This window comes from Callorhinchus milii, unplaced genomic scaffold (assembly GCF_018977255.1).
Source record: "Callorhinchus milii isolate IMCB2004 unplaced genomic scaffold, IMCB_Cmil_1.0 Scaffold14, whole genome shotgun sequence".
Classification (NCBI taxonomy): domain Eukaryota; kingdom Metazoa; phylum Chordata; class Chondrichthyes; order Chimaeriformes; family Callorhinchidae; genus Callorhinchus; species Callorhinchus milii.
The window spans coordinates 17,165,394-17,192,106 of record NW_024704755.1 but is presented as its reverse complement, the minus strand read 5'-3'; the positions used below and the strand labels follow the sequence as shown (position 1 = coordinate 17,192,106).

General features: G+C 44.7%; 1 protein-coding gene across 1 annotated transcript; it reads right to left on the bottom strand.

Moving 5' to 3' along the window:
• Nucleotides 1–3,236: 3,236 nt before the first annotated feature.
• On the bottom strand, nt 3,237–25,577 carry LOC103186656 (putative sodium-coupled neutral amino acid transporter 8). The gene is made up of 10 exons (XM_042340492.1): nt 25,386–25,577; nt 21,522–21,720; nt 19,886–20,042; nt 16,827–16,931; nt 13,804–13,861; nt 12,449–12,563; nt 11,004–11,151; nt 9,760–9,959; nt 5,254–5,305; nt 3,237–3,357 (listed from the first exon to the last, which is right to left on the bottom strand). The coding sequence occupies exons 1-10, from the start codon at nt 25,575–25,577 to the stop codon at nt 3,255–3,257; spliced, it is 1,329 nt and encodes a 442-aa protein (XP_042196426.1). The 3' UTR covers nt 3,237–3,254.
• Between the last annotated feature and the right edge of the window lie 1,136 nt (nt 25,578–26,713).

Below are 26,713 nucleotides of genomic sequence, written 5' to 3'. Positions count from 1 at the left end.
CAAAACCCCTACCAACCTCCTCGCTCCCTCCACTCAGCCGGCTCTGGCCTACTCCACGTCCCCTGATCCATCCATCCCACCATTAGAAGGAGAGCCTTCAGCCACTCTGCCCCCAACCTCTGGAATTCCATGCCCCAATCACTCCTTAGCCTCCTTCAAGTCCCATCTCAAGACCCTCCTCTTCGACCAAGCCATCGGCCACGCCCCTTCCCCTCCCCTCCCTTCTCCCCCCCTGACCGCAGCTCAGGTCTGAAATGCTGTACACTGTCCAGTGCCTTGGGACATCCTCCCGACATGAAAGGTGCTATACAAATGTAATCTTGTTGTTATTTAGCTTACAGAAAAGTCAAGCTTCTCCACCTAGATTTTCGAATTTGCATTCTCAAACGATAGGATGAAAAATGTTGTATTATGAATTATTCCTGCATTTTGAAATTGCCTCATATTTTATAATACAATCATATCCTCATAGGGTGGTGGGTGTGGTGGGGGGAGAGGGGAGGGAAGTAGAGTGGAGCTGAACAACATTGATCCAAGGTAACATGGTTGGCAATGGAATGTCAGAATCGAGCCCCCCCTCTGTGACGGTCTTTAGTCCAGTTCTTGAGCCAGGCCGGTCCGCAGTATTCCAGGGCACTCACTGCTGATGACAGCACAGCCCACCCTGGCTCATTGGCAGGACCTGGAAGGGCCGACCAGTCACTGGGGGCAGGGAATCCTCCCACTCAGCTCCTGTTAATCCCGCAGCTAAAGCCTTACTGGGGAGGGTGGTCCTCGCTGGACAAGTAGTGGAAAAGCTGGCCAGACAGCGATATCAATAGCAAGCTGTGTGGTTTGGCTGGTTAGACTCCAGCAGTTACCCCAACGCATACTCTGGGCCCCCAATCCTTGGCTCTTACCAACCTGTGCCTAATACTTTCCGGAATTAGGTAAACAGGATGTGTCCCTCCAGGGAGGGAGGGAGAGAGAGAGAGAGAGAGAGCATTCCATTCCAACAATCCATCTCTAGGATTTCCATGTGTAGGTGGGATGCATGGAATTCTCAGCTTGGTTTGGAGACTCTTCATGGTGATGGATTTCCTGCATGGGCAAAAAAAAAATTCAATCTATTTGTATTGTTTAATACCACCCAGTCTTTATCATTCCCGGTGAGCGCACTTACGTCTGCAGCCTCAGTCTTTAACGCTTTTCAATGTATTACAGTTCTAGGATTCCTCTCAGGTTATATTGCACTTTGGATTCCATGCAGCGTTATCTTTGCAGAGCACCCTGGAGTTTCCATTTCTTCCCTTACATTTAAGAATGGTTCAAAAAGCCAATAATAACTCAGTTAGTGAGGGGATTTTCCTGTGGAGATATTGGATCCTGTCCCAGTCTCAAATCCCTGATTTATACTGATTATCGTAGCTGGGATGAGCTTCAGGAGAGCAGCACTTGGCCTCAGTGCTCTTAGCTGCAAGGAAAGGAAAATAATCATCCACTTCAGATCGTTACCCAGTGACTCTTATGAAATTCCTCACATAAAGGCATCAAATGAGGACAGGGTCAGACTGGGTGTGATACCATCCCTCCCCTTTCCCCTCTCCCCTCCCCTCCCTTCTCCCCTCCCCTCTCCTCCCCTCTCCCCTCCCTGCCTCGCACACTTAAACTTCAACATAGGTGACAGATGTTATTCCACACTTTCATCACCTCCTGCCCTCCTTTGCCTGGCTCCCCAGTACCCTGGCTCATAAAATCCAATTAATTCAAAACTCCACCATTCGTATCGTCACCCATACTAAACTCCACGCCCCCATCACCCCAGTCCTTGCCAGGCTCCATTGGCTCCCTGTTGTAGATTGATTTCAAGATCCTCATGCTACATACAAATCACTTCATGCTCTGGCTCCTTTCAACCTTTCCAACCTGCTCACACCCCCCCCCCCCCCCCCCCCACCACCCTTCTAACGTTCCCTTCGCTCAGCTCGCTCCAGCATTCTGCACATCCCTTGTCCTCTCTGCTCCATTATTGGGCGAACGTGCTTTCAGCCATTATGCCCCCAAACTCTGGAACTCTCTCCCTCATTCCCTCCATCGTGTCCATCTTCATATCGCAGGTGAAGACCTTCCTCTTCCATCGTGTCTGGAGTAATCTATCCTCTCTCCCTGGCTCGGTGCCAAGCTTTGCCACTGTTAAATGCTCTGAGACATTATGCTGCATGAAGGGTGCTGTATTAATTGAGAAGAAGCTCCAAGAAAGAGCTGGGATTAGTGTAAGTGCCTGTAATGGGGAGCTACACAAACATGGATCCAATGGCCAAAATAGCCTATTTTTGGATCATAAATATTCTATTATTCGGTGTCCTGTAGCTTACTGGTTAGAGCACTCGCTTCACAAGTGAGAGGGCCTGGGTTTGATTCCCGGGCAGGACAAAACATTGGGCAATTTTCCTTACTCCACACACCTCTGTTCACCCAGCAGTAAGAAGGAACCTGGTTGTTAGTCGATTGGTGGATCACTTTGAAACATCTATAAGATGTGATAAGGCTATATCATGTGTAAGGATTATTATTATTATTACTTGGGAAGAACATTGAATTGGGGGCGGGAGATTTAAAAACAACTGAGCAGATTATTGCCGAATATAATGCAAAAAATAGCCATACAAAACAACAACAACAAAATTACATTTATAAAGCACCTTTCGCGTCAGGAGGACGTCCCAAGTTGCTGGACAGACAGAGTTTCAGACACAAGCTGGGGGTCGGGGTCGGGGAGGGTGGAGGGCAGGGGATAAAGCAGGGAAATCGAAAGCAAGGTTGAAGAGGAGGGTCTTGAGATGGATCTTGAAAGAGGCAAGGGAGGGGGCAAGGCAGAGGGACTGTGGGATAGAGTTCCAGAGGGTGGGGCAGAGTGGCAGAAGGCCCACTCGTCAATAATGGGGCGAGCGAGACCTGAAGCAGGCTGGAGCCCACTGAGCGGAGGGAGCATATAGATGTTGAAGATGATGGGACCAAGGACAGAACCCTGAGACGGTGCGGGGGCTGGAGGAGAAGCCGAGATGAAGTGCAGGCGGTGTGAGAGGTACGATCTGAACCAGTCAAGAACAGAGCCGTGAAGGTTGAGGTGAGAGGAGAGGCGGTGGAGGAGGATAGAGTGGTCGATAGTGTTGAAGACCACACATCCACTTACATAACTCACACTCTCACTCACATTAAACTTGAGTTTTATTTTATTGAAGAGTTTGTCTGTACAGTGAGATTGCAAAAAGACCTCAAAATTTTTCTAATACTTCCATGATGGCAATGGCTGTGCTTTGACCAAAGATGAAGACTCCACACAGGATTGTGAGGGTTCCCCAGAAAATCAAGCAGGACCTGGGAGGGAGAAATATACAAATGTCAGCAAATATAATGTAGCAGTTAGCGCGCTCGTCTTGCAAAGCGAGAGGACCCGGGTTTGATTCCCGGATGGGGAGAAACCTTATGTAAGGTTCCTTACTCCACACACCTGTTTACCTAGCAGTAAGTAGAAACCTGTTTGTTAGTCCATTGGCAGATCACTTTCCGGGGGTTAATAATCTCGTCAAAAAATTAACAAATAAAAATAACAATAATGTTGTCACTCAATCCATGACGCAATTGGCTGCTGCATTCTGCCAACAAAATACCCGGTCAATCCATTTACTTATACACTCTGTGAAGCGCTTTCACAACAAGTCTCAAAAACGTGAATCGTTGAAATTATTCAAATTATTCAAAGAGGCAGAAGATGCCCTGAGCTCGATGGAGCTGAAGGAGGTGATTTCAAATCAGTTTCAGGCAAACGTTTGGCAATCTGTATTGAGCAGCGAGACCCAGAGCAGTTGAAAAGGAATTTGATTTTAAGCAGAAACGAGCGATTTAGAAAGGTTAAAATATAGATTTGGAGATGCCTGTGAGCCAAGATATCACTGCCCCAGAACGTGCCCATTTATAGACACTTTCTATAGCGACTGAGGTCTACTTACATTTATTTGATACATTATCTTTTACCCTGGGAGGAGCAATAATGGCATGTGATCTTTAATATTCACCCGAACAGATTTAACTGTTTAAAGAGCCTCGGTGTAACGTCTCACCTAAAGGAAGGCACCTCCAACAATGCTGCGCTCCCCCAGCACTGCGTTGGAGTGTCAGATCAGACTATACGAGTTACAAGTTCCAATGTGTGGCTTGAATGCACCTTCTGACTCAGAGGTGAGAGACAGAACCAACTGAGTCAGGCTGACATATAGGCTGTTTTGGGTAATGTGGTATTTGTAGAGAAATACAATGATATATGTTGGCGTATCTCTACATCCAGTTAAAACATTTCTGTCACTTTTGTTACTAAAAGGTTTTAGGGGAGCAACATTGCCATCTAGTGAACCAAACCAAGAAGTCCAGGTCTTGTACCACCCAACACTTGAAATTTAAATCAAAGCTTTTTTTGATCAGTCAGGTTTTTGACCCATGTGGAACCAATCACCTGCTGAAGATTATCAAAACCAGACAGAGTTCTACATATGTGTGCCACTCACACATGCAGATTTCCCTGTGTCTGGAGTGGAATGAACACACTCTCCCTGTAGGGACACACCTGTTTATCTAATTGGACGCAGTTTGGCTTGAGCCAAGGCTTGAGGACCCCAGAGTATGCGTTGGGGTAACTGCTGGAGTCTAACCAGGTAAACCCACACAGCTTGCCATTGAGAGAGCACTGTCTGCCAAGCTCCCATTAGGCAGGGAGCCATCCTACTCAGCTCCTGCTAACTCTACAAGCCAAAGCTCTAACGGGTAGGATGGTCCTAGATGGACAGGTAGCGGGAAAGCATACTCTTGGGTCCCCAAGCCTTGGCTATTGCCAACCTACTCATAATATTTTCCAGAATTTGGTCAGCAGGTTGTGTCCCTCCAGAGAGAGAGAGAGAGAGAGAATGCATTCCATTCCAACAATCTATCTCTGAGATTTCCATGTGTGTGTGGGATGGATGAAATTCTCAGCTTGGTTTGGATCCTCTTAAGCACAGTGATGGGTTTCTGCATGTGTCAGACACCTGGCTGGGCAAACAAAAAAATTATCCCATGACTCTGAGATAAACTACTCGGACTACAAAAGGAGACATAAGCTTTCAAAAAGACAGATAAATCACCATTTCATAACTCTCAAGAAAAGCTTTTTAAAGCTTTTTTTCAAAATGCTTGGAGATAGCATTTGGTCTTATTGATCCCACATTTCTCATGCTTTGTTACCTTGCTCGGGGAGAGACTGGTTCTGTTTGCATTGCGAACACTAGGCAAAGTCCTGCGAGAGGAAAGAGACAAGATGCCAATTAGCCAGGGTATCAGTTCTCATTGAAATATTGAATGAGAGACTAACAGACAATCAACAAGAAATTCCAGGAAAAATTAAACATTGCTGATCTCTACAGAAAGACAACACAAATACAAAATACAAAATGAGATTCGTAAAGTGTCTTTCACATCGGGAGGATGTCCCAAGAAGCTGACCAGTCAGGGATTAGGACCTGAGCTAGGGGTGGCGGGGTTGGCATCAGGGAGGGTGGAGGGCAGAGAGGGTAGGAGGGTAGTCGTAGGCACTGTCAGAGAGTCTTGAGGCATGCCTTGAGGAAGGCAAGGCAGGGAGTGAGGTGAAGGGAATGTGGGGAATGGAGTTCCTGAGGGTGGCGGTAGAAAGGTTGAAGGCCCGACCGCTGATGGTGGGGTGGGCCGGGTTGGGGACATGGAGCAGGCCTGAGCCTATTGAGCAGAGGGAGCTGACAGGTTGATAAGGGGTTAGCTGGTCGGAGAGGTAGGAGCGGGTAAGGCCATGGAGTGCTTTGAAGGTGAGGACAAGAATTTTAAACTCGATCTTCTGAGGGATGGGAAGCCAGTGGAGCTGGGCGAGGATGGGGGTGAGGGGGTCACGGAGCCTGGTGCGGGAGAGGCCAAGAGCTGCAGAGTTCTGGATAATCTGCAGCCTATGGAGGGAAGAGTTGGGAAGGCTGACAAGCAGGGCTTTGGCATAGTTGTGACAGCAAAGGCAAAAACAACCCCCTTCAGAGAGGCAGAGGAGAACATAGACCATGTCAATCTCTGCTGAGATAGAGAGGGTAAACAATGCCGACCCCTAACCTTCATCTGCCAGTCATCAGCCCACAAAAACACACAGTCACTACGCTTTACAGTATATTCTGTGAAGCGCTTTGAAATGTCTCAATGACATGATAAGGCACTATATCGAATGCATGGATTATTATTATTATATACGGTATGCACATGTGTCGATAACTGGCAAATGAAGTTCAATACAGATAAATGCAATACATATAAGCAGTAAGAATAGGAAACGCATGTACTATTCCATGGATGGGCTAGAACCAGCCAAAGGGGGAAGCTGAAAGTTATCTTGGAGGTGTTGGTTGACTCATTGCTCAACATGTCAAAACAGTGAGAGGCAGCAATAAACAAGGCAAACAGGATGCTGGCCTATGTTGCTAAATCAGTTGAGTTCAGAACCCCAGAAGTTATACTCAAGCTATGCTGTGCTCTTGGCTCTAGGCCACGCCTAGAGTACTGAATGCAGTCCTGGCTGTCGCAAAATAAGGGGGCTGTCCAGGTTGTGCAGAGCGACAAGATAATCCCAAAAACCAAGGCAAAACACTGCAGATGCTGGAAATCTCAAATAAAAACATAAATCGCTGGGAACGCTCAGCAGGTCAGGCAGCATCTATGGAGAGAAGGGATTTGAATGTAAGGACCCTAACCTGAAACGTTAACATTCCTCTCTCCATAGATGTCGCCTGACCCACTGAGTATTCCAAGATAGTGCCCTGTGCTAGAGCAATGATTAGACAATCTAGGGCTCTTCAGTCTTGAAAGGAGACATGTCAGAGGGCATCTTATAAAGGTAGCTAAAATTTTAATCGATACTAAAATAAATCAATACAATTCGGGCATAATACAACAGTAAAACAAGCGGACGTTGCAAAGGCCAATTGGAAGGGCCACCAGGAAATATATTTTTATCCAAAAGGTAATAGAACAGGATATCAGGAAGATTGGTTGAGGCAAAGATACTCAATTTTTTTTCAAATGATCCTGTGATGGGAAACCAGTAGGGTGGGAATTCTGGAAGCATGAGATCAAAATGGTCTTCTTCACCCAAACCAATCTGCGAGAGATAGAGGAGAGAACAGACAATGACAACACCTTGCAATGCAGGGAAATAAGATGTTGATCAAAGACAGAGTTGTAGCATTTTGTTCCATTTCATCCCTTGCATTGACTGGCAGAGAGCAAAGAATGGAGAGAGGATAGAGAATGTCAATTGTTGTAGTGAGGCAACAAGATGGAGTCTTCTTGCTCAATGGTTACAGCACTTGGCTTGCAAGCGAGAGGCCTGGGATCGATTCCCGGCCTGGCAGGATGAAACCTTGGGCAAGTTTCCTTACTCCACACGCCTCAAGAAAAAAAAAATAAATTGGTCACTTCAATCCACCACTGTTTGTGGGTCACTGCTGTATGCGATTGGCTGCCACATTTCACCCACAAATATTCAGTCAAATGACTTTACAGTGAAAAATGCTATATCAAATGCACAGATTATTATTATAGTAAGATAAAACACTTTCCTCAAAGGTCCCAAATTCTTTAAACTGGATTATTTCAGTTGTGTAATTCTCTTTTTAGCAGCATCTGTTCATCATCTCAACTAGCCTCTCCCTCCTCAACCCGCAGGCTAATGCTTCATTAAAAATGTCACAGAGGATTAGTTGGATTGAGATAAGACATTCAATCATTAAGATCACTGTTTCACAATCTATGCGGAACATCTCTATCATTAATTTGTCTTGCCAACCTCTCCACACTTATTTGATTCTCATACTCACAGAACAGAGCTCCAGAATCAATCCATCTTTCATTCTCAATACCCAGTTGGAGGACACACGCCATCCTACCCATTAAATAATAATAATCCTTGCATTTTCTATAGCGCCTTATCATATCTTTGAGACGTCTCAATGCATTTCACAGAATGTACTGTAGAGCGAATGGACTGTATAGTTTTGTGGGCGAAACTCGGCAGCCAATTGCTCACAGTGCAGCGTCCCACAAACAAGTCGAGGATTGAGTGATCAAATTATAATTTTTTTTGGAAGGGATTATTACCCCCAGAAAAGCAATCTGCTAATCGAGTAACGACTGACTTTCTATTTATTGCTGGGTAAACAGAGGCGTGTGTGTGCAGTGAGGAAACTTGCCCAACGTTTCACCCTGCCCGGGAATCGAACCCAGGTCCTCTCGCTCGCGAGGCGAGGGCTCTAACTACACTACAGGAACCCAAATTGGTGTCTCTCTCCATCTTTTAATATCCCAATAACCACAATCCATTTCTTCAATAAATATTTGTACCAGCCTTTTCTGAGAGTTAACTTAGTAATAAAGATTTTATCTGGGAGTCAGTCTGTTCTGCGTATATCCTACAACTTGCATTTATACAGAGCCTTACACATAAAAGAAATCTCAAGCCACATGAAAACTATAGTGGTTGACAGTGTGAGGGAAAACAACATATTGAAAGATTTTGACCAAAGGCATCGTCAAAGAGATAGATTTGGGGAATGTTTTTGAAGACTTGGTGAGAAGTCACAAAGTAAAGTGGTTTGGGAAGTGAGTTCCTGAGAACCGGAGCACTGTGACTGTGGGCTCAGAACACAATGGTGGAGCAAAGGAGTAAGAAGTAATAGGCCAGTAAAACAGGTGAACAATAACAGAATCTTACAGCATAGAAGGAGGCCATTTGGCCCATCGTCCCAGTGCCGGCTCTTTGAAACAGCTACCCAATCAGTCTCACTCCCACCACATAGCCCTGCAAACTTTTCCTTTTTAAATACCTATCTAATTCCCCTTTCGAAAGCTATTATCGAATCTGTTTCCTTTCAGGCAGTGTACTTTGAGATTTTGTGCAGTGGTCCATTTGAAGATATGAGTCAATGTTTTTGATAATGTTCTCAAGTTAAAGATCTGTTAAGCTAAATGCCTTTGACAGGCTTGGAGGTACTTACTCCCCAAATTAGTCTTAATGGAGTCCTGTAGCTCAGTGGTTAGAGCACTCACTTTGCAAGCGAGAGACCTGAGTTCAATTCCAGGCAGAGGGCGAAACCTTGGGCAAGTTTCCTTACTGCACACAGAGCCTAACAATAATCCCTCCAAAACCAAAAACAATAATAAATTGGTCATTTTCAATCTACGACTGTTTGTAGGACATTTCTGTGCGCAATTGGCTGCCGCGTTCGCCCACAAATATACAGTCAATTCACTTTACAGTGTGTTCTGTGAAGCGCTTTGGGACGTCCTCCCGACGTGAAAAGCGCTGTATCAAATGCAAGGATTATTATTATTATTATTATTCCAGACCGTAATAACTCTCTGGGTAAAAAAAATCTCCTTCTCTCCCCTCTGGTTCTTCTGCTAATTATCTTAAATCCATGTACTCTGGTAGATCCACCCGCCTGAGGAAACAGTTTCTCCTGATCTACCCTATCAAAACCCCTCATAATTTTGAACACCTCTATTAAATCTCCCCTTCACATACTTCTCTAAGGAGGACAGTCCTATCCTCTCTAGTCTCTCCACATAACTGAAGTCCCTCATCCCTGGTAGCATTCTGGTTGGTTACACAGACATGTGTGCCTACACACACACACCCACACAGATCCAATGACAATCACACTGACATTAAGCTGATTTCCGTACCTGGAAAGATAAAGATGAAGAAGGCACTGATTCCTCCAATCAGGCTGATGACCTCGCTGATATCTGGGACAAAGACAGCCACCGCCAGCGTGACTGAGATCCAAATCACCGTCAGCAGGACTCGCAGCCACTTCTCATAGGCCACCGTGATCACAATGTACCGGCGCCTGTGCTTCACCCACAGTTCCTGAATCACAGACCTGGGGGAGAGCATCAGGAGCTCAGTTATATCTCTCGACACACAGCAAGCAGGGAGGAAGCAATTTGAATTTGTTTATTGAGCTATCTAGCTCAGGGTTTCAGGCCCCTAGTGTATGAGAAGAATATGAGATTGGATTTGGACCAAACCACGAAGGGTTCCTCTTCTCTTATTATACATTCTCGAGATCCTTTTCATGAATGTGCTGATAGTCCATTATGCCTGCAGGGTAAGATTTTCTCTCTTTTACATTTGTGATACTTGGCAACAGTGAATTCTGTGCTTCTTTTATCCACATTTGCTGTTCTCCATTTTTTCCCTTCCTCTTCCAAAAAGGGGCTGACTCACACTGTGGACATGGTCAGTAGCCAACATTTACACCTTAACACTGATCGACATTTATCGGGGCCAAGCCTAGACAATGAGTGCCCAATGTCTCATGATCTGTTGGTCCAGTGTTGAGATTAAACATTGGCAAACCTTTACTTGACACTTGCTGTTGTTTGTCAAAAAATAATCCAGATCAAAGACATTGAGACATTTTAGTGACATGCTAAGGTGTTTCATGGAATTGCAAAGATTATTATTATTTCATACGTTACCTGGGAATGTTAGATGAAACAGTGATAAGGTTTCCGCTGTATCTAACACAACAACAACAACAAATCACATTTACACAGCGCCTTTCATGTTGGGAGGACATCCCAACATACTGGACAGTCAGGGATTTGGATCCTGAGCTGGGGGATGGGATCAGGAGGGGTGGAGGGCAGGGAGGGTAGGGGGAGGAGGGTGACCGAAGGCACAGTTGAAGAGGAAGGTCTTGAAGGAGGCAAGGGAAGGAGTGAGGCAAAGGGGACTGTGAGATGGAGATCCAAAGGTTGGTGGCCGAGAGGCTGAAGGCCCAACTGTGCTGTATCTGATCTGGAAAAGTTCGATTTGGAGAGTGTACCACAGAGTAGAAACATTTATTTCACAACAGAGACATCCCTCACCGAATGAGCTCAACCGTTCACACAAATAATTTTAAAAACCTTAACATTACCTTCCCAAAAGAAGAATGATGGGATAGATGGTGATGATAGAGATTCCAAATAGCAGCCTCCCAATTATGATAAGGATGTCGTTTTCCGGGTACGACATCAGAATATCTGCTTCAACATCTGTACCAAATGTTAGATATCCATAGAATCCTGAGAAAATCAGTTTATAGAGATATTTTTCTTTTCAGTAGTATAAGCCCTCCATACATTTTATATTGAGGCAGTTAAAGTCACACTCACTACCCAGAAACAAACATAAAGCCCATGATTCTCCCCTTCCTAGCGACACGATCACAATAAACAAGTGAAGAGCCTTGGATTGACTACCCTCCTTGGGCAGGAGGTAAGCGGGGTCTCCTTGGAGCTGAACTGACTCCGTGGTGACATGTCTGGCAAAGGAATACCAGAAGTGAGTCAGCCCTCTGTGGTGGTCTCTAGTATGGTTCCTGAGACAGGTGGGTTCACAGTGCCACAGTACAAATAAGATGACTAATTAGCTGCAGAAGCAACATAGAGAAACTTCTCACACTGACTGTTTACTGTTCACACAGGAAAAGAAAATCAAGTTCTAATGCAAATCTTTTCAACCTGTTCACATAAACCATTGATCATTGAGCAGAAACAATATCTCAGTGTTAAAATCCTAGAATCATAGATTATACAGCCCATCGAGTCCATGCCGGCTCTTTGAAAAGAGCTTCCAAATCAGCCCCATTCCCCCACTCTCTCCCCATAGCCCTGATCAACCCCACTCCCCCACTCTCTCCCCATAGCCCTGATCAACCCACCTCCCCCACTCTCTCCCCCATAGCCCTGATCAACCCCACTCCCCCGCTCTCTCCCCACAGCCCTGATCAATACCACTCCCCCGCTCTCTCCCCATAGCCCTGATCAACCCCACTCCCCCGCTCTCTCCCCATAGCCCTGATCAACCCCACTCCCCCGCTCTCTCCCCATAGCCCTGATCAACCCCACTCCCCCGCTCTCTCCCCATAGCCCTGATCAACCCCACTCCCCCGCTCTCTCCCCATAGCCCTGATCAACCCCATTCCCCCGCTCTCTCCCCATAGCCTTGCAAACTTGTCCTCCCCAAATAATTATCCACATAAATTAAACTTTTCAGAATAGAAGGTGAGAAATTCATCAAATATTGATAATATCTGCTGTAATTGGTTGCATGAGAGATTATTTGTCCCCACACTTTACATCTTAAAAACTAAAAAAGGCTGTGGATTATGGCTGGATCCATTCACATCTCCAACACTGAGGTGGGTAGATGTTTGTTAGGTCAGGGTATCAAGGGATATGGGGCAAGGGCAGGTAATTGGACTTGAAGTACAGATGAGCCATAATCTTATAAAAAGGGCTGAATGGCCTCCTCCTGTTTCTATATTTCTATCCATCAAAGCCGAAAATCTCTTTTGCATATCACATTGCCTGCTTTTACCAGTGATGGAGTAAATGAAAAGACAAAATATCATCGAGACAATGGACACCCAAATCCAGTGAGACAGCTTCCTGTTCTGCATGCTGCTGTAGATGGCAACGCTTGCCTCATGGCACTGAAACACAAATAAGACGATTCAAATCAACATGTGGGAAACACAACTTCATTCAATTCAGATCAGGATCTGCTACGAGTTGTAGTGATATTGCTGTTAACAACAACAGGTTGCATTTATAGAGCACCCCTCATGCAAGGTTGTGTTCCAGAGCATTGTAATGCTGGAGATGAAAGAGCTAGCAGGAACTGATGTAGTAGTGGAGTAGGCTGAATAGTCTGATTGCCCACATTAGTTCTGTTTCTCTATCCCATTCTTTCTACAATGATACCACTACTGATGTGATTTATACCCAAGTAGTTTGTATTTGGATTCAGTCAAAAAAAACAATGCTTTTTTCATGAAGATGGTGTCCCTTTAAGCATTGCCATCTGGTTGGGATGGATGCCAGTCAGAGTAGTTGACAATGCCTCAATGCCTGCTAAGAATGTCTATATCTCCAACAATAGGAACCAATACCCCATTTGTTTTTCTTAGAATCTCAAACTTCACACCATCCTTCTCAAAGCCTTTGCATTCTGAAATCAAACACACAATGAGATCTTCACTGGGGGAATTCAAAGGCTCTCTTAAAATAATCGTAGAACGTTGCTCCTGTGGGAGGATGCATAACTTTCATCCTGACATTTTTTAACCAATTCCCTTCTGACTCCAGAGGCGAGAGTGCTACCGACTAAGCCCCACGTAAGCTGATTTTCCAGTTATTGCTGTCACTTCACATGACTTTCATCTGGCCAACTACCTCTGGGTGGAATGATTAAACTGTAAAGTAGAGAAAATCACTATGTGGGGAATTGCAACACAGACCTAGATGCCATCCCTCTGTGATGTAGTGTATTGCAATATTCCTGTGTATTAGCCTGAGATGCACTGCCTGAAATCTGCAGTGGAATCAGATTTGATAGCAGCTTTCAAAAGCGAATTGGATAGGTACTTGAAAAGGGAAACATTTGCAGGGCTATGGGGTAAGAGCGGGGGAGTGGAACTAGTTGGTAGCTCTTTCAAAGAGCTGGCACAGGCTCGATGGGCCGAATGGCCTCCTTTTGTACGTAAGATTCTGTGATTCTATGAAGATACAAAACATGTTGAAATTGTGTTTCTTTACATCAAGTTAGTGACTAATATTGTTATTTGCGAGGATATACTGAAATCTCACTCAGGTTTTCACTCCCTATTTGGCCCTTTACGTTAACATTGCTTGGTTAGCCCAAAGGAAAAAAACATATAACTGCTCTCCTACCTGGAAGCCAAAACAGATTGTTGGTACAACACTGAACAAAGCAGTCCATGATGAGACACTAGAAGAAAAATAAATAATCCCAGTTAGAAGACAGATAGATTCATGCTTTATAAACTATTCATGCTTTATAAGCGTTAGATTAACTGGGGATCTGTTGCTCACTGTGGATATATAATAATCCTTACACTTGATTTAGCACCACTCACATCAGGGGAACATCTCAAAATACTTTGCAGCATAAAGTGTTCTAACTGTGTATTTTGAGGACAAATGCAGCAACCAATTTGTGCGCAACAATGTCCCCCAAGTAAATGACCAATTTTAATTGGGGGAATTGTTGGCCAGGATAAGAGAAACTCCCTTCCTTCTTCTAATAGTGTCATGGGATTTTTCAACGTCTAGCTGAACAGACAAGCAGGTCCTCAGTTTAACGTCGTGTCCAAATCCACCACAAAGAAGGCACCTCCAGCACTGTGTTGGAGATTCAAAGTCCTGACATTTTTGAACCTATACCCTTCTGACGCAGAGGCGAGAGTGCGACCGACGTAAGCTGATTTTCCAGTTATTGCTGTCACTTCAGAACTAAATAGAATTTTATTGAATTTTAACTCTCTCAGTTATCTGATTTATGCAAGGCCTCAGTTCCATGTGCAGCAGCTGCCGGTGTGTGGCCCAAGCAGTGAAGTTTAGTCAGCCTAATTGTGTCCTTAGCTGATACACACCCGTACATTACCCAGATCGACCCCACTCCCCCGCTCTCTCCCCATAGCCCTGATCGACCCCACTCCCCCGCTCTCTCCCCCACTCTCTCCCCATAGCTCTGATCGACCCCACTCCCCCGCTCTCTCCCCATAGCCCTGATCAACCCCACTCCCCCGCTCTCTCCCCCACTCTCTCCCCATAGCCCTGATCAACCCCACTCCCCCGCTCTCTCCCCATAGTCCTGCAAAATTGTCCTCTCCAAATAATTATCTACATAAATTAAAGTGTTCAGAATAGGTGAGAAATTCATCAAATATTGAAATATCTGCTATAATTAGTGGTGCCTAGGATGGGGCGAGGCCATAGAGGGCTTTGTAGGTGTGGACCAGGATGTTGAAATGGATCCTCTGAAGGATAGGGAGCCAATGGAGTTGGGCGAGAATGGGGGAGATGGGGTCACGGAGTTTGGTGCAGGAGAGGATATGGATTATCTGCCACCTGTGGAGGGAGGAGTTGGGAAGGCCGACAAGCAGGGCCTGGAGGTGATGAAGGCAGGAACAAGAGTTTCAGTGGCCTGAGGGGTGAGGTAGTGGTGGAGTCGGTTGATGTTACGGAGGTGAGGGAAGGCAGAGTGGGTCATGGCTTGGATGTGGGGAAGAAAAGACAATTGAGGGTTGAACAAGACCCCCAGGTTCCTGACTGGCTGGTGAGTTGAAGTGTGCAACCATGGAGGTTGATGCTGCCAGAGCCTGAGATGCTGAGGCGCTGGTGCGAGACAATCAGGAGGGCCTCAGTCTTGTTCACGTTCAACTGTAGGAAATTTGCCCTCATCCAGGACTTGATGTCCAACAGGCAGTCTGTCAGGACAGCAGTGGTCCTGGAGGAGAAACCGTTAGAGGCAACAAAGTGGAGACGGTGAGAGAGATAGGAATCAATCCAGGCAAGGGCAGGTCTGTGAAGATTAAGTAAAAAGGAGAGGTGGTGTATGAGGATGGAGTGGGCGACATTGTCGAAGGTGACAGAGAGGTCGAGGAGGACAAGGAGGCAGTGGGAGCCCTGATCACAGATGTTCAGAATGTTATTAGTGACTGTGACCACGGCTGTTTCCGTGCTGTGGGCAGAGCGGAAGCCGGATTGGAGAGGTTCAAAGAGGGAATGGCGAGAGAGAAAGGAGCGGAGCTGGGACGCGACGACTCGTTCAAGGACCTTGGAGAGGAATGGGAGGTTAGAGATGGGGCAGTAGCTGGAGAGGAGGGATGGGTCCAGGGAAGGTTTTTTTCAGGATGGGCATGATGACGGCTGTTTTTAGGGGGGTGGGAACTGAACCGGTGGACAAGGAGAGGTTGATGATGTCGGACAGGAGAGGGGCCAGAAGGTAGAGCGAGGAGGGGAGATCGGTCAGGGAGGGCCAGAGGTGTAAGAGTTCAGATGACTCCAGGGCAGTGGAGAGGGAGAGGGAGGAAATTTTTTTCCATGGATGGTATGTGATGGTAGAGGGTTGGGAAAGGGGAAGGGGTACTGAGGTGTTTAGGGAGATGAAGTGGTGGTCCGTAATAGCTTTGTTGATGATGGTGATGTCTGAGATGGTGAGACCCCGGGTGATCACCAGGTCAACTCTCTGTGCAAAAACATATCTCCTCACCTCCCCTCTGTTTATTTTAACAACTATTTTAAGTCGGTGTCCTCGGGTTACCCACCCTCTCACCAAATGTAACATCTTCAGGTTGCGCCTCTACAATCATGCTTACGGTCACCTCCCGCTCCCCCCTCCTCCCACCTCAGCGTCGTGCACCACCACTGTCAAACACTCTGGGACTTGTCCTTGCGTGAGGGGCACTGTGTAAATACAAGTTGTTGTTGTTGATTATTGTCCTGGCGGGTTGAAACCATAGGCAAGTTTCCTTACTCCACACGCCTGTGATAAAGCCCTGTATGAAATGCTAGGATTATCATTATTAATAATATTATTAATGTTACAAAATGTATAGTAATTCAGTCACACAATCCACGACTGTTTGGGGGACATTGCTGTGCGCAATTGGCTGCCAAGGTTCACCCACAGTATATCCTGTGAAGCGCTTTGAGACGTCTCGAAGATGTGATAAGGAGCGGTATATTATTATTATGATGATAATGATGATAAAAGACAAGAAATCCAAGAAAGGGCTGAGAATGAACACTTATAGCATATGTATACCATTGGTGTCACAATTCAGATGAAGAACTCTCCTAGAGATGAACAGTTTTGCCAGTGACAGATTATCCCCCTTCGCACCTATTCTCTGTTAACTGACTGTATCTCACTAGACTCGGACACTGACCTGGGGTTGTGATGCTGTTGTCCAATTAACGTGGAATCCTCCATCAGGTAGAACTTGATCACAACCACAATAGTCAAATAGCTGGCAGCAAACGTACCTAATACACTGAGCAAAAGGACAAGAGATCGACGATGAGGGAAAAGGTATTGAAATGTTATGCAGACGAGCTATATAACTGCAAATTTTCATTTCCTGGGATGAAGTGTGTTTGAATTCAGTATAAGCCACAAAACGAATAGCTTCATTTTTTGTAATTGGTCACACTCTCCATGTCTGTTTGTGGACATTACTGTGCGTGATTGACTGCCGCATTTCGCCACAAAATATAGTCAATTCAATTCAATGTGTCTCATTTTGTGATAAGGCGTGATATCAAATGCAAGGATTATTATTATAACTTTAAAACATCCTGCCTCTTGCTTTCCTGCCTTCATCTCCTAAAGGCTAGAGGATGTTTACACAAGTAGAAACAAGCATCTAGTACCTTATCCACTTGTCCATTCTTTGTGTTAAGATTATTATTAATTAATTATTAATTACTATTAATTATTATTAATTACTATGATTCTGTTAGCCTAGACAGTTTAGAGAGTAATTTGACTATGTGTATTATCAAAGTTGAGCTAATTTCTGTCCTCATCCCAAATCCCCAGATGCACACTTTCCTGGGTGCATCTGGAGAACTTATGAGGGGTTTTGATAGATTGGATTGGAAGAAACTGTTTCCACTGGCAGGTGGGTTGGTAACCAGGGGACATAGATTTAAGGTAATTGGCGAAAGAACCAAAGGGGAGATGAGGAGAAAGTTCTTTTTACACAGAGACTTGTTACGGTCTGGAATGCATGGCCTGAAAGACTGATGAAACAGATTCGACCAACTTTCAAAAGGGAATTGGATAGTTACTTGGAAAAGAAAAACTTGCAAGGATATGGGGAAAGAGTGGGGGAATGGGACTGATTGAGAAGCTCTTCCAAAGAGCCGACACCGACACGATGGGCCGAATGGCCTCCTTTTGTGCTGTAATATTCTATGATTTTATGATTCTAAGAGGAGGTCTGGAAAAGAATGAATGGTCACTGATCCTGTTCATATCTGCCATATACGCAGCCATACACACAGGTTTCCAGCAAGGACTGATATTGCCCTCTCTACTGCAACAATATTGAAGCCAATTGTGCCACCTTCTTTGCTTCTCATGTTTAAAATTATCAATTAATACTGCACCTGGGTCTCCCTGCTCTATAACATTCACTAATTGGACAGTGCTTTCAGCCTCTGAGCTGTTAGTCAGTTTGTTCTGTTTTATAAATCTTAACTGCATTCATACTATGATTCCCCTCCTCTGATTTTCTCCTCTCCTCTCCTTCACGCTAATTCATGCAGCTAACAGTAGCCAAAAGGAAGGCTTATTACTCTTTAGTTCATAGTTTACAGCCCCAATGTACACTGGTTATCATGCCTCTCTCCCCCTCTCCCTCTGGAGAGCAGCTTCAGTGAGTGGGAGTTTTGGTTTCTGCTGCACTGTTTGCAGGATAGGCAAACCTGTAGAATTCTCTGTCACAAATATTTGTTGAGGTGGAATTCATAAACAGCTTATGATTTTGCCCACAAAAGACATAGTCAATTCACTTTACAGTATATTCTGTGAAATGCTTTGAGATATCTCGAAGACGGGATAAGGCACTATATCAAATGCAAGGATTACTAATATTATTGTTATTATAAAGGGAATTCAATAGATGTTTAAAAAAGGGATATTACAAGATTTGGGGGAGGGAGCGGGAGAGTGGATTAGACTAGACTTAATGGTTTCTGTGCTGTGTGTGTGATAGTGTGTCACATTATGATAGATTATACTCTCTCTCTTACATTGGTGTTATCAGATAGGCATGTCACACTTTTCAAAAACTTATATATAACAATTTTTTNATGAATAAGTTCATTACAATATTATAATATTTGTATATTTCTGTTGTTAAAAAAAGTCATGGATTAATTAAATTATCTGATATGTTCAAATAGTTTATTACTTTAAAGGATTTAAATAAAATTAGAAGGATCAAGTTTTCAAGTTCCAATTGTGCTCAAGTGAGATATTCCAGAGGGATTTTGTTTGGGGATTATAAAATACCTTATCACCATCAAAATCTTAATTCCTGTTTAGTTATGGCTTAATGGAAGGTTACTCTGTGAATTCCATCCCTCTTGACCGTGAGACAACTGTTCTTTTACGGATGTTAGATTAGCCTCTAACATTCTCAAAACTCATCTTAGAAGATGCAGGCGTGTAGATTTATAAAGAATGTACAAGAGAAATGAATGCATGTTCAATGCATAACATTGGCTCGTTACTTTAAGTACAGAATTATTTTTCCCTCATAGCCATAAATGTATGTCTTTTCAAGGGCAAGTTTCAAGGGCAGGTGAAAACACTGCTATTTATCTCTGTGTGCTAAGACATCGTGACTTATTGCGATGGTGCATCCCACTTTTTTGTGTGTGTACCCTTTGATAAATGCATATCCTGCAGGAGTTTAGAAGCTCAGCTGCACAATTGATTAAAGAAACTACAAAACTAAGGTTCTTTTAATTAATACATTCATCATATTAATTAATACTTTTTGACAATTAGCGTCGTTTAGCTGACAATGGTACAGCTCAAAAGACGTTGTAAAGTGAGGATAGATTAAACATTTCCTGAGGAATAGATTTCTAGAAAGTTGAAAACAGTGCCACTGCCTCAGCTCCCAAAATAAAAACAGAAGTGGCTGGGAATACTCAGCAGGGCAGGTAGTCTATGGAGAGAGAAAAGTGAGTTAACGTTTCAGGACGATGACCTTTTGTCAGAACCTCAGCTCCTGTTCGTGGCTATGTTTGGTACTTTCCTGTCAGAAAGACGTCTCAATGAGCTTTATCCAGCTGATTGGCTGCCTGAGCTGGTGAAGGGTTGGGAACGAGGGATGTCTTAAAGCGGGGATGGAAGAGGTGAGGTGGAGGGACTGTGGGATAAAGTTCCAAAGAAGAACCTCTCTGAAGGTCTACCTACAGCCAATCTTACCTGGTGCACTTCTGGAAGCCGATCTCTTTAGGCACTGAGATTGGCAAGATCACCAAGACACAGAGAGCGGAGAGCCCCAATCGATGGTCCAGATACCAGGAACGTGACTGGCCCAGCTCCTCAGACATTGTTTCATTGTTGTTTAGTGAATCACACACTGAGACAGAGCATAACATGTCAGTTGGGAAGGTTTCACCAACAACCCCCCCAATTAATATTTGCTGTGCGCAAATTGACTGCCACGTTCGTCTACAAAATACACAGTCACTACACCTTTCAGTTATTCTTGTGAAGTGCTTTGAGACATCTTGACCACGTGATATGGTGCTATATCAACATCAAAGATTATTATTTGTAATTATGTATTATAACAAGCTACACATAGCTAAAAACTAGAAAGTTACTACTTTGGACCATGTTCCTTTATTCCTTTCCTTAAGCGGGGTCTCGTTTTGGCTGAAATGGCTCCAAGGTGAAATGCCTGGCAATGGAATGTGGGAATCGATCCCCCTCCCGTGACGGTCTCCAGTTTGTTTCCTGAGCCAGGCCGGTCCACAGTATTTCAGGGCACTCACTGCTGATGACAGCACAGTCCAGCCCAGCTCATCAGCAGTACCTGGAAGGGCCGACCAGTCACTGGGGGCAGAGAGTCATCTCACTCAGCTCCTGTTAACCCTGCAGCCAAAGCCTTACTGGGTAAGGTGGACAAGCAGCGGGAAAGCTGGCCAGACAGTAATATCAATCAAGCTGTGCGGTTTTAACTGGTTAGACTCCAGCAGTTACCCCAACGCACACTCTGGGGTCCCCAAGACTTGGCTCTTGCCAACCTGTGCCTGATACTTTTGGAATTAGGTAAGCAGGATGTGTCCCTCCAGGGACAGAGGTGCGAGAGAGAGAGTGCATTCCATTCCAGCAATCTATCTCTGTGATTTCCATGTGTAGGTGGGATGCATAGAATTCTCAGTTTGGTTTGGATCATCTTAAGCCCAGTGATGGGTTTCTGCCTGTGTCAGATACCCGGCTGGGCAAGAAAATACAAGGTCTGAGTTTTGTGTCTGAGGCGGTTAAGGCTGCTGGCTGGGAGCTGATTAAACTTCTGCTGCCCATGCTTTTGGGTCACAGAGCTTACAAAGTGCAAAACGAAGTAAAGCAGGTGGTAGCACATCAGTCAAGAGTCAAACTTGACCAACAACAACTTGGATTTATATAGTGCCCTCCACGCCGGACGGCGTCTCAGAGCGCTTTACAGTAACGGATCCCGGGGCCGAGCCAGGGGGAGGGGGAGGAGCCAGGGGAGGGGGAGGAGCCAGGGGGAGGGGGAGGAGCCAGGGAGAGGGGAGGAACCAGGGAGAGGGGGAGGAGCCAGGGAGAGGGGAGGAACCAGGGAGAGGGGGAGGAGCCAGGGGGAGGGGAGGAAGGTGACCAAAGGCGCGGTCAAGGAGAAAGATCTTCAGCAAGGACCTGAAAATAGGCGTTTCCTTGAGATTTTTCAGTGAGACCAGGTTTCATTTCTCACTTCATTTCCTAACCTCCAGTTTTATACAATGGGCTGCAATGCTTTCTGAAACGCAACCTACCCGATTGATTCAATTGAAAACAAAGTGGCTGATGAGGTCTATTTGCCATCAATACTTACACTTGCTCAGCTGATCACCAACAACAACAAGAAATGCTATTGAAATCATGAAAACGTTGAAGACAAAGCATATTTCACAGAGGTTCCCAATGGCTGAACCGCAGATTGTCTTCACCACCCCTTGGTAGGTCGACTGATTGCTGATTGAGCAGGAGTAACCAAGAATAACAAGTCCACTGATGAGGAAGATGAGGGAAACCTGAAATACCACAGCAGACAGCTTGTAAAGTCACAGACAATTCTCTCCAAGATCATTTGTCACAGTTACCAACCAGAACCTTTTTTATCCAGGCTGTTAAGCTATGTATCTGAATACCCAATGACTAAAGATAACATGAGCCATAAATATAGGCAGCTTGAATATTCAGATCCAAGGCTGTTAAATTTTGGGACTTCTTTACGATGTGAAAGACATTACATAAATGTAACTTGCTGTGTAAATTTTTCACAAGTTGTGATTGTATCTTTTATATAGTAATGTATCAGCAGGAAAATATTCATCGGAAATGTAACTTCACACTGTTTCCACATTTAAATTTGCTGCAAAGGGGAGTGAGATGCTTTCCTGATCACACAATGACAAAAGGCAACATCTATCCCAGTCCTGAGCCTGAAATCTGAGAAGCTCGGAGAATCAGATCCTGGTCTGTGCTGAGTTAACTGATGTCACCTGTGATAGAGGTTGAGTTATAATTATGCTCAGTGCCTATGCGATCGTTAGACAAATTAGCCATTGTTTCTGAACCTGACCACTATTCAGAGTTTGCCTGCTGGAAGGTGAGTGTGTTGACATCTGACACTGAAGTTTAATGCATTGCAAGCGCTGGGGGCCTAGTAAAAAAACACTGATGTGACTTTTTGTCATCCATGTCAACATGTATCACGCATAGGCAGATGTCCAGCACATGGACCAATAATAATAATCCTTGCATTAATTAATCCTTGCGTCTTATCATATCTTCAAGATGTCTCAAAGCGCTTCACAGAATAAACTCTAAAGTGAATTGACTGTATATTTTTGGGCGAAACAACACGACTAAGGATATGTGAGTAATCAATCACTTAACAGCATCAATTAGCTGTTGACCCGAGCAATTGACAATCCAAGAAAACATCATGAATTGGAGTTGATGTAATGACAGCTCAGTATTTCAAGGTGAGTTCACCTCAAGGAAATTTCACTCTCCTACCCCTCTCTCGGAAGGGTCGGAAAGGTCCTTACATTCAAATCCCTTCTCTCCATAGATGCTGCCTCACCTGCTGAGTGTTCCCAGCAACTTCTTTGTTTATTTCCAACATACATTTAGACCTGAGATTCACTTATTAACTTCAACAAGATGAAGCATTAAACAGATTTAAATCCACAACTTTCTAACACCTTGCCCACTGAAGGACCTGGCATTTTAACACTTTAGATAAGATGTCGTTTGAGCACTTCAAATGAGACGGTATTTTATGAATGAAATAATATCTTCAGAACATTTGCAAACTTAAAAGTACCGCAGCAGTATCTGCTGTGGGCACACACCTGCAACAATGGTATAAGAGGAATAACCAGGTTTAATAGTTTCCCTGATATGCTTAAAATGGAGTCCTGTAGCTCAGTGGTTAGAGCACTCGCCTCGCAAGCGAGAGGACATGGGTTCGATTCCCGGCAGGGTGACACGTTGGGAAAAGTTTCCTTACTCCACACGTCTCTGTTTACCCAGCAGTAAGTAGGAACCCAGTTGTTAGTCGGTTGGCAGATCGCTTTTCCGTGGGGTAATAAGCCCTACAAAAAAAAATAGGATTTTGGGCACTCAATCCACAACTATTTGTGGGACACTGCTGTGCGCAATTGGCTGCTGCACTTTGCCCACAAAACATACAGTCAATTCACTTTACAGTAATATTCTTGACAGAACTTGACACCGAGCTGAGGGGAGTGGCAAAATGACCATAAGCACAGTTGACGAGGAAAGTCTTCGGGAGTTATGTGAAGACGGACAAAGAGGGTGCAAGCCTTGAGACGTCCTCCCGACGTGAAAGGCGCTCTATAAATGGAATCTTGTTGTTGTTGTTGCAAGGCAATGGGATTGAGGCAGGGAGTTCCAGAGGGTTGTGGTATCGTGGCTAAAAGTACAGTTGCTGAAATTAGTGGAGGGGATGAGGAACGAGCAGGAGGCCGGAGTCGGCTGAGTGTAAGGGGTAGATAGAGGAGTGGGTTGTGAGCAGGTTGGGAGATGCCAGGGTGTGAAGTGATTTGTTGGTGAGTGACAGGAAGGCTGTGGAGCCTGGGAAGGACTGGGGTGATAGGGATGTGGATTAACAGATTAAGCAGGTGTGTTTCTACACTAGATGGTGCTGTCGCACTGGGTAATATGTAAAATCATAAGAAATGCTAGATGAAAAAAGACTAAGGTCCATCTAGTTCCACCTTCCACCTTCCTGGTGGTCGCCTGCTCATATGTCCCGAATTCCCTATGTGCTATGTCCCATAATGTTATTTCCTAAACCCAAACTATCTAATCTGTGTTTGACGAAATCAACGTTTCCTGCGTCAACCGTCTCCCTCGGGAGCCTGTTCCACAGGTTCACTATTTGCTCACTGAAATAGTGTTGGTGTAGATTTGTTCTGAATTTGCCCCCCTTCAATCGCAGGCCGTGTCCTCTGGTTTTATTATTCTGGACTAGTTGAAACAGCCTGCTATAATCTATATTGTTTGTCCCCTTTAGAGTCTTAAAGTCAGCAATCACGTTGCTTCTCAATCTTCTCTTTTCCAGTGTGAACATGCCCAATTTACTGAGTCGCTCCTCACAGTCCAGTCCTTCCATTCCCTCAATCATTTTGGTTGCCCTCCTCTCAATTTCTCCAATATCTTTTTTGTACTTCAGCAACCAGAGCTGTACACAGTCTCTAAGTATGGTCTCACCAATGATTTGTACAGTGGCAGGACCCACTATTTCAGCTGCTATTGATCTTTTGATACATCCCAACATCTGGTTTGCTTTATTCACTGCCACAGAGCATTGTTGAGTATAAGTAGGTGCGTGCTCAGTCGCTGAAGCTATTACACTGTGGAAGCAGATGCATCTCCATGCTTGCTGATGCTAGTACACTGTCTAAACATGTGTATGTATTCCTTTGATAGGTGGAGGTGTTACACTGTGTGAGCAGGGAAGTTCCTACACTAGACTGTGATCTTGTCAGCTTGGATGTGGACACAGTAGATGTGCTATTACACTGTAAGAATATGTCATGAGAACATCACTTCCAATACAACTTCACCCACTGAGTGTCCTGCACTAACATACTGAGTTCAGTTGAGCCCAACCCTGTCCTCATCCAGTTTCCAGCAGACATTACTCTAGATAGCAGTCAGTCGACCTCACCCAAGCCCAGAGATACAGAGGCCAATTGCTGTGCTCCATCACTGCACTGGTTGAGATCAGATTTGGGTTTGAACCTTGGAGCCTTTGGGTTTGTATTGCCTCAATTTTTGGGCAATTTCCAAGCACTCCGGGACGCTACCCCACGTTAAGGGCGCTATATAAATGCAAACTGTTGTTGTTGTAGGTAGAAGTAAAGCTACACGTCCAATTACAGCAAAAAATATTCTTTAGTCTCCCTGCACCAATATTTTAAGGTTTAAATAATGAAACAGAAAGAATGTAAAATTCCAGTATCTATGAACCTCTCTCTGTGTGTTACATTCATATCGTGCTTAAATAGCAAAGGGAACATAATACTCCTTAGGGAATAATTTGAATCAAAATAATTTGTCTCACTTTAATAAATTCCAAGAATAATATCCATCTTATTAATGATTATTAATAAGGTTGGAATTTCATTGTTATAAAATCAATCATTTGTAAATAACTCACCATTTCCACGGCTATGGCTGTGTGGATTCCTCCCGCTCTGTTGAAGGCCCAGGGGAAATTCAGGAGCCCAGCTCCAAGAGCTGACTTTAATAGGATAAAAATCGCCCCATAGGAGGACAATCCAGATTTCCCTGAATCCAGACAGACAGGTTTAGCCAAGAGGCTGATACTATCTCTGGCAAGCTCCTCCATTACCAGAGATCTTCTCAATGGATGACTTCTGAACAATAGGCTTCTGGACAGTTTTCTGCGCCACCTCTACCCTCCACTCACGTTTTACTTGCATCAAAGTTGGGACTTGAGTTGTAAAAAGCTTTTTAATCAATGAGTCCAGGGGCAGGGTCCTCTCTGGCCAATCAATACTCTGGGAAAAATGTCTCCCGCCAATTAGAATCGGGTCGATTAGTGAGTGACCTGGAGAATGGTCAGCCTTGGGCATGCAGACTGTTGCTATACACGACCCTGTCTCAAGCCATACCAAAGCTTGGCTTGCGGGAACCCTGATAAAGTATATCATTTCCACCTCAAGGAATTTAAAAAAAACTCATGTGGGTTCTTGAGAAAACGTGTTAACGTTATCGGTTTAGAGTATTAATAGGAAGGACCCAGTGCCGTTAATTAATATTACTTATCTCTATCATTTCACCTTATTTTCCTCGATATTTTCATTGTGTTTAAAAAACAATCAGTATTAAAACCAGATTTTTTTTCCCAGGGTTAATGTTCCAATGAGAAGCATTAGCAATTGCCTTAGTGAGAAGCTGATTTAATAAATTGGCTATTGAGCTGTGACATTCCAGGGAATAGGAAATGGACTTTGATGGATCTCTTCGCCTCTGAGCTTAGAGCAACTCCCACTCATGGTCTGGGTGAAGGTCAGTTCCCATTAACAGACTAGTCAGGATAAGATCAGGAGCAAACTGTCACCTCCAACACTCAGTAAATGCACAGGCACGTGGTCATTAACCTCTTAAGTTACAGAGGTTAATGGCCAAGCTGCAGATCATCCGGAACTCTGCAGCTCACGACCTCTCCCGCACCAGGCTCCATGATCCCATCACCCCCACCCTCGCCTGGCTCCACTGGTTCCCTACCCCCTAGAGAATAGAGTTCAAAATCCTCACCCTTGCCTTCAAGGCCCTCCATGGCCTTGCTACTTCCTACCCCTGTAACCTGCTAACCCCATATCAATCTGTTCGCTCACTCTGCTCAGCAGCTTCTGGCCTGCTCTGTGTCTCCCGCCCGGCCCACTCCACCATCGGCTGTCGGGCCTTCAGCCTCTCTGCCCTGCCCCCCCTTCTGGATCTCCATCCCCAACATTCCCTTTG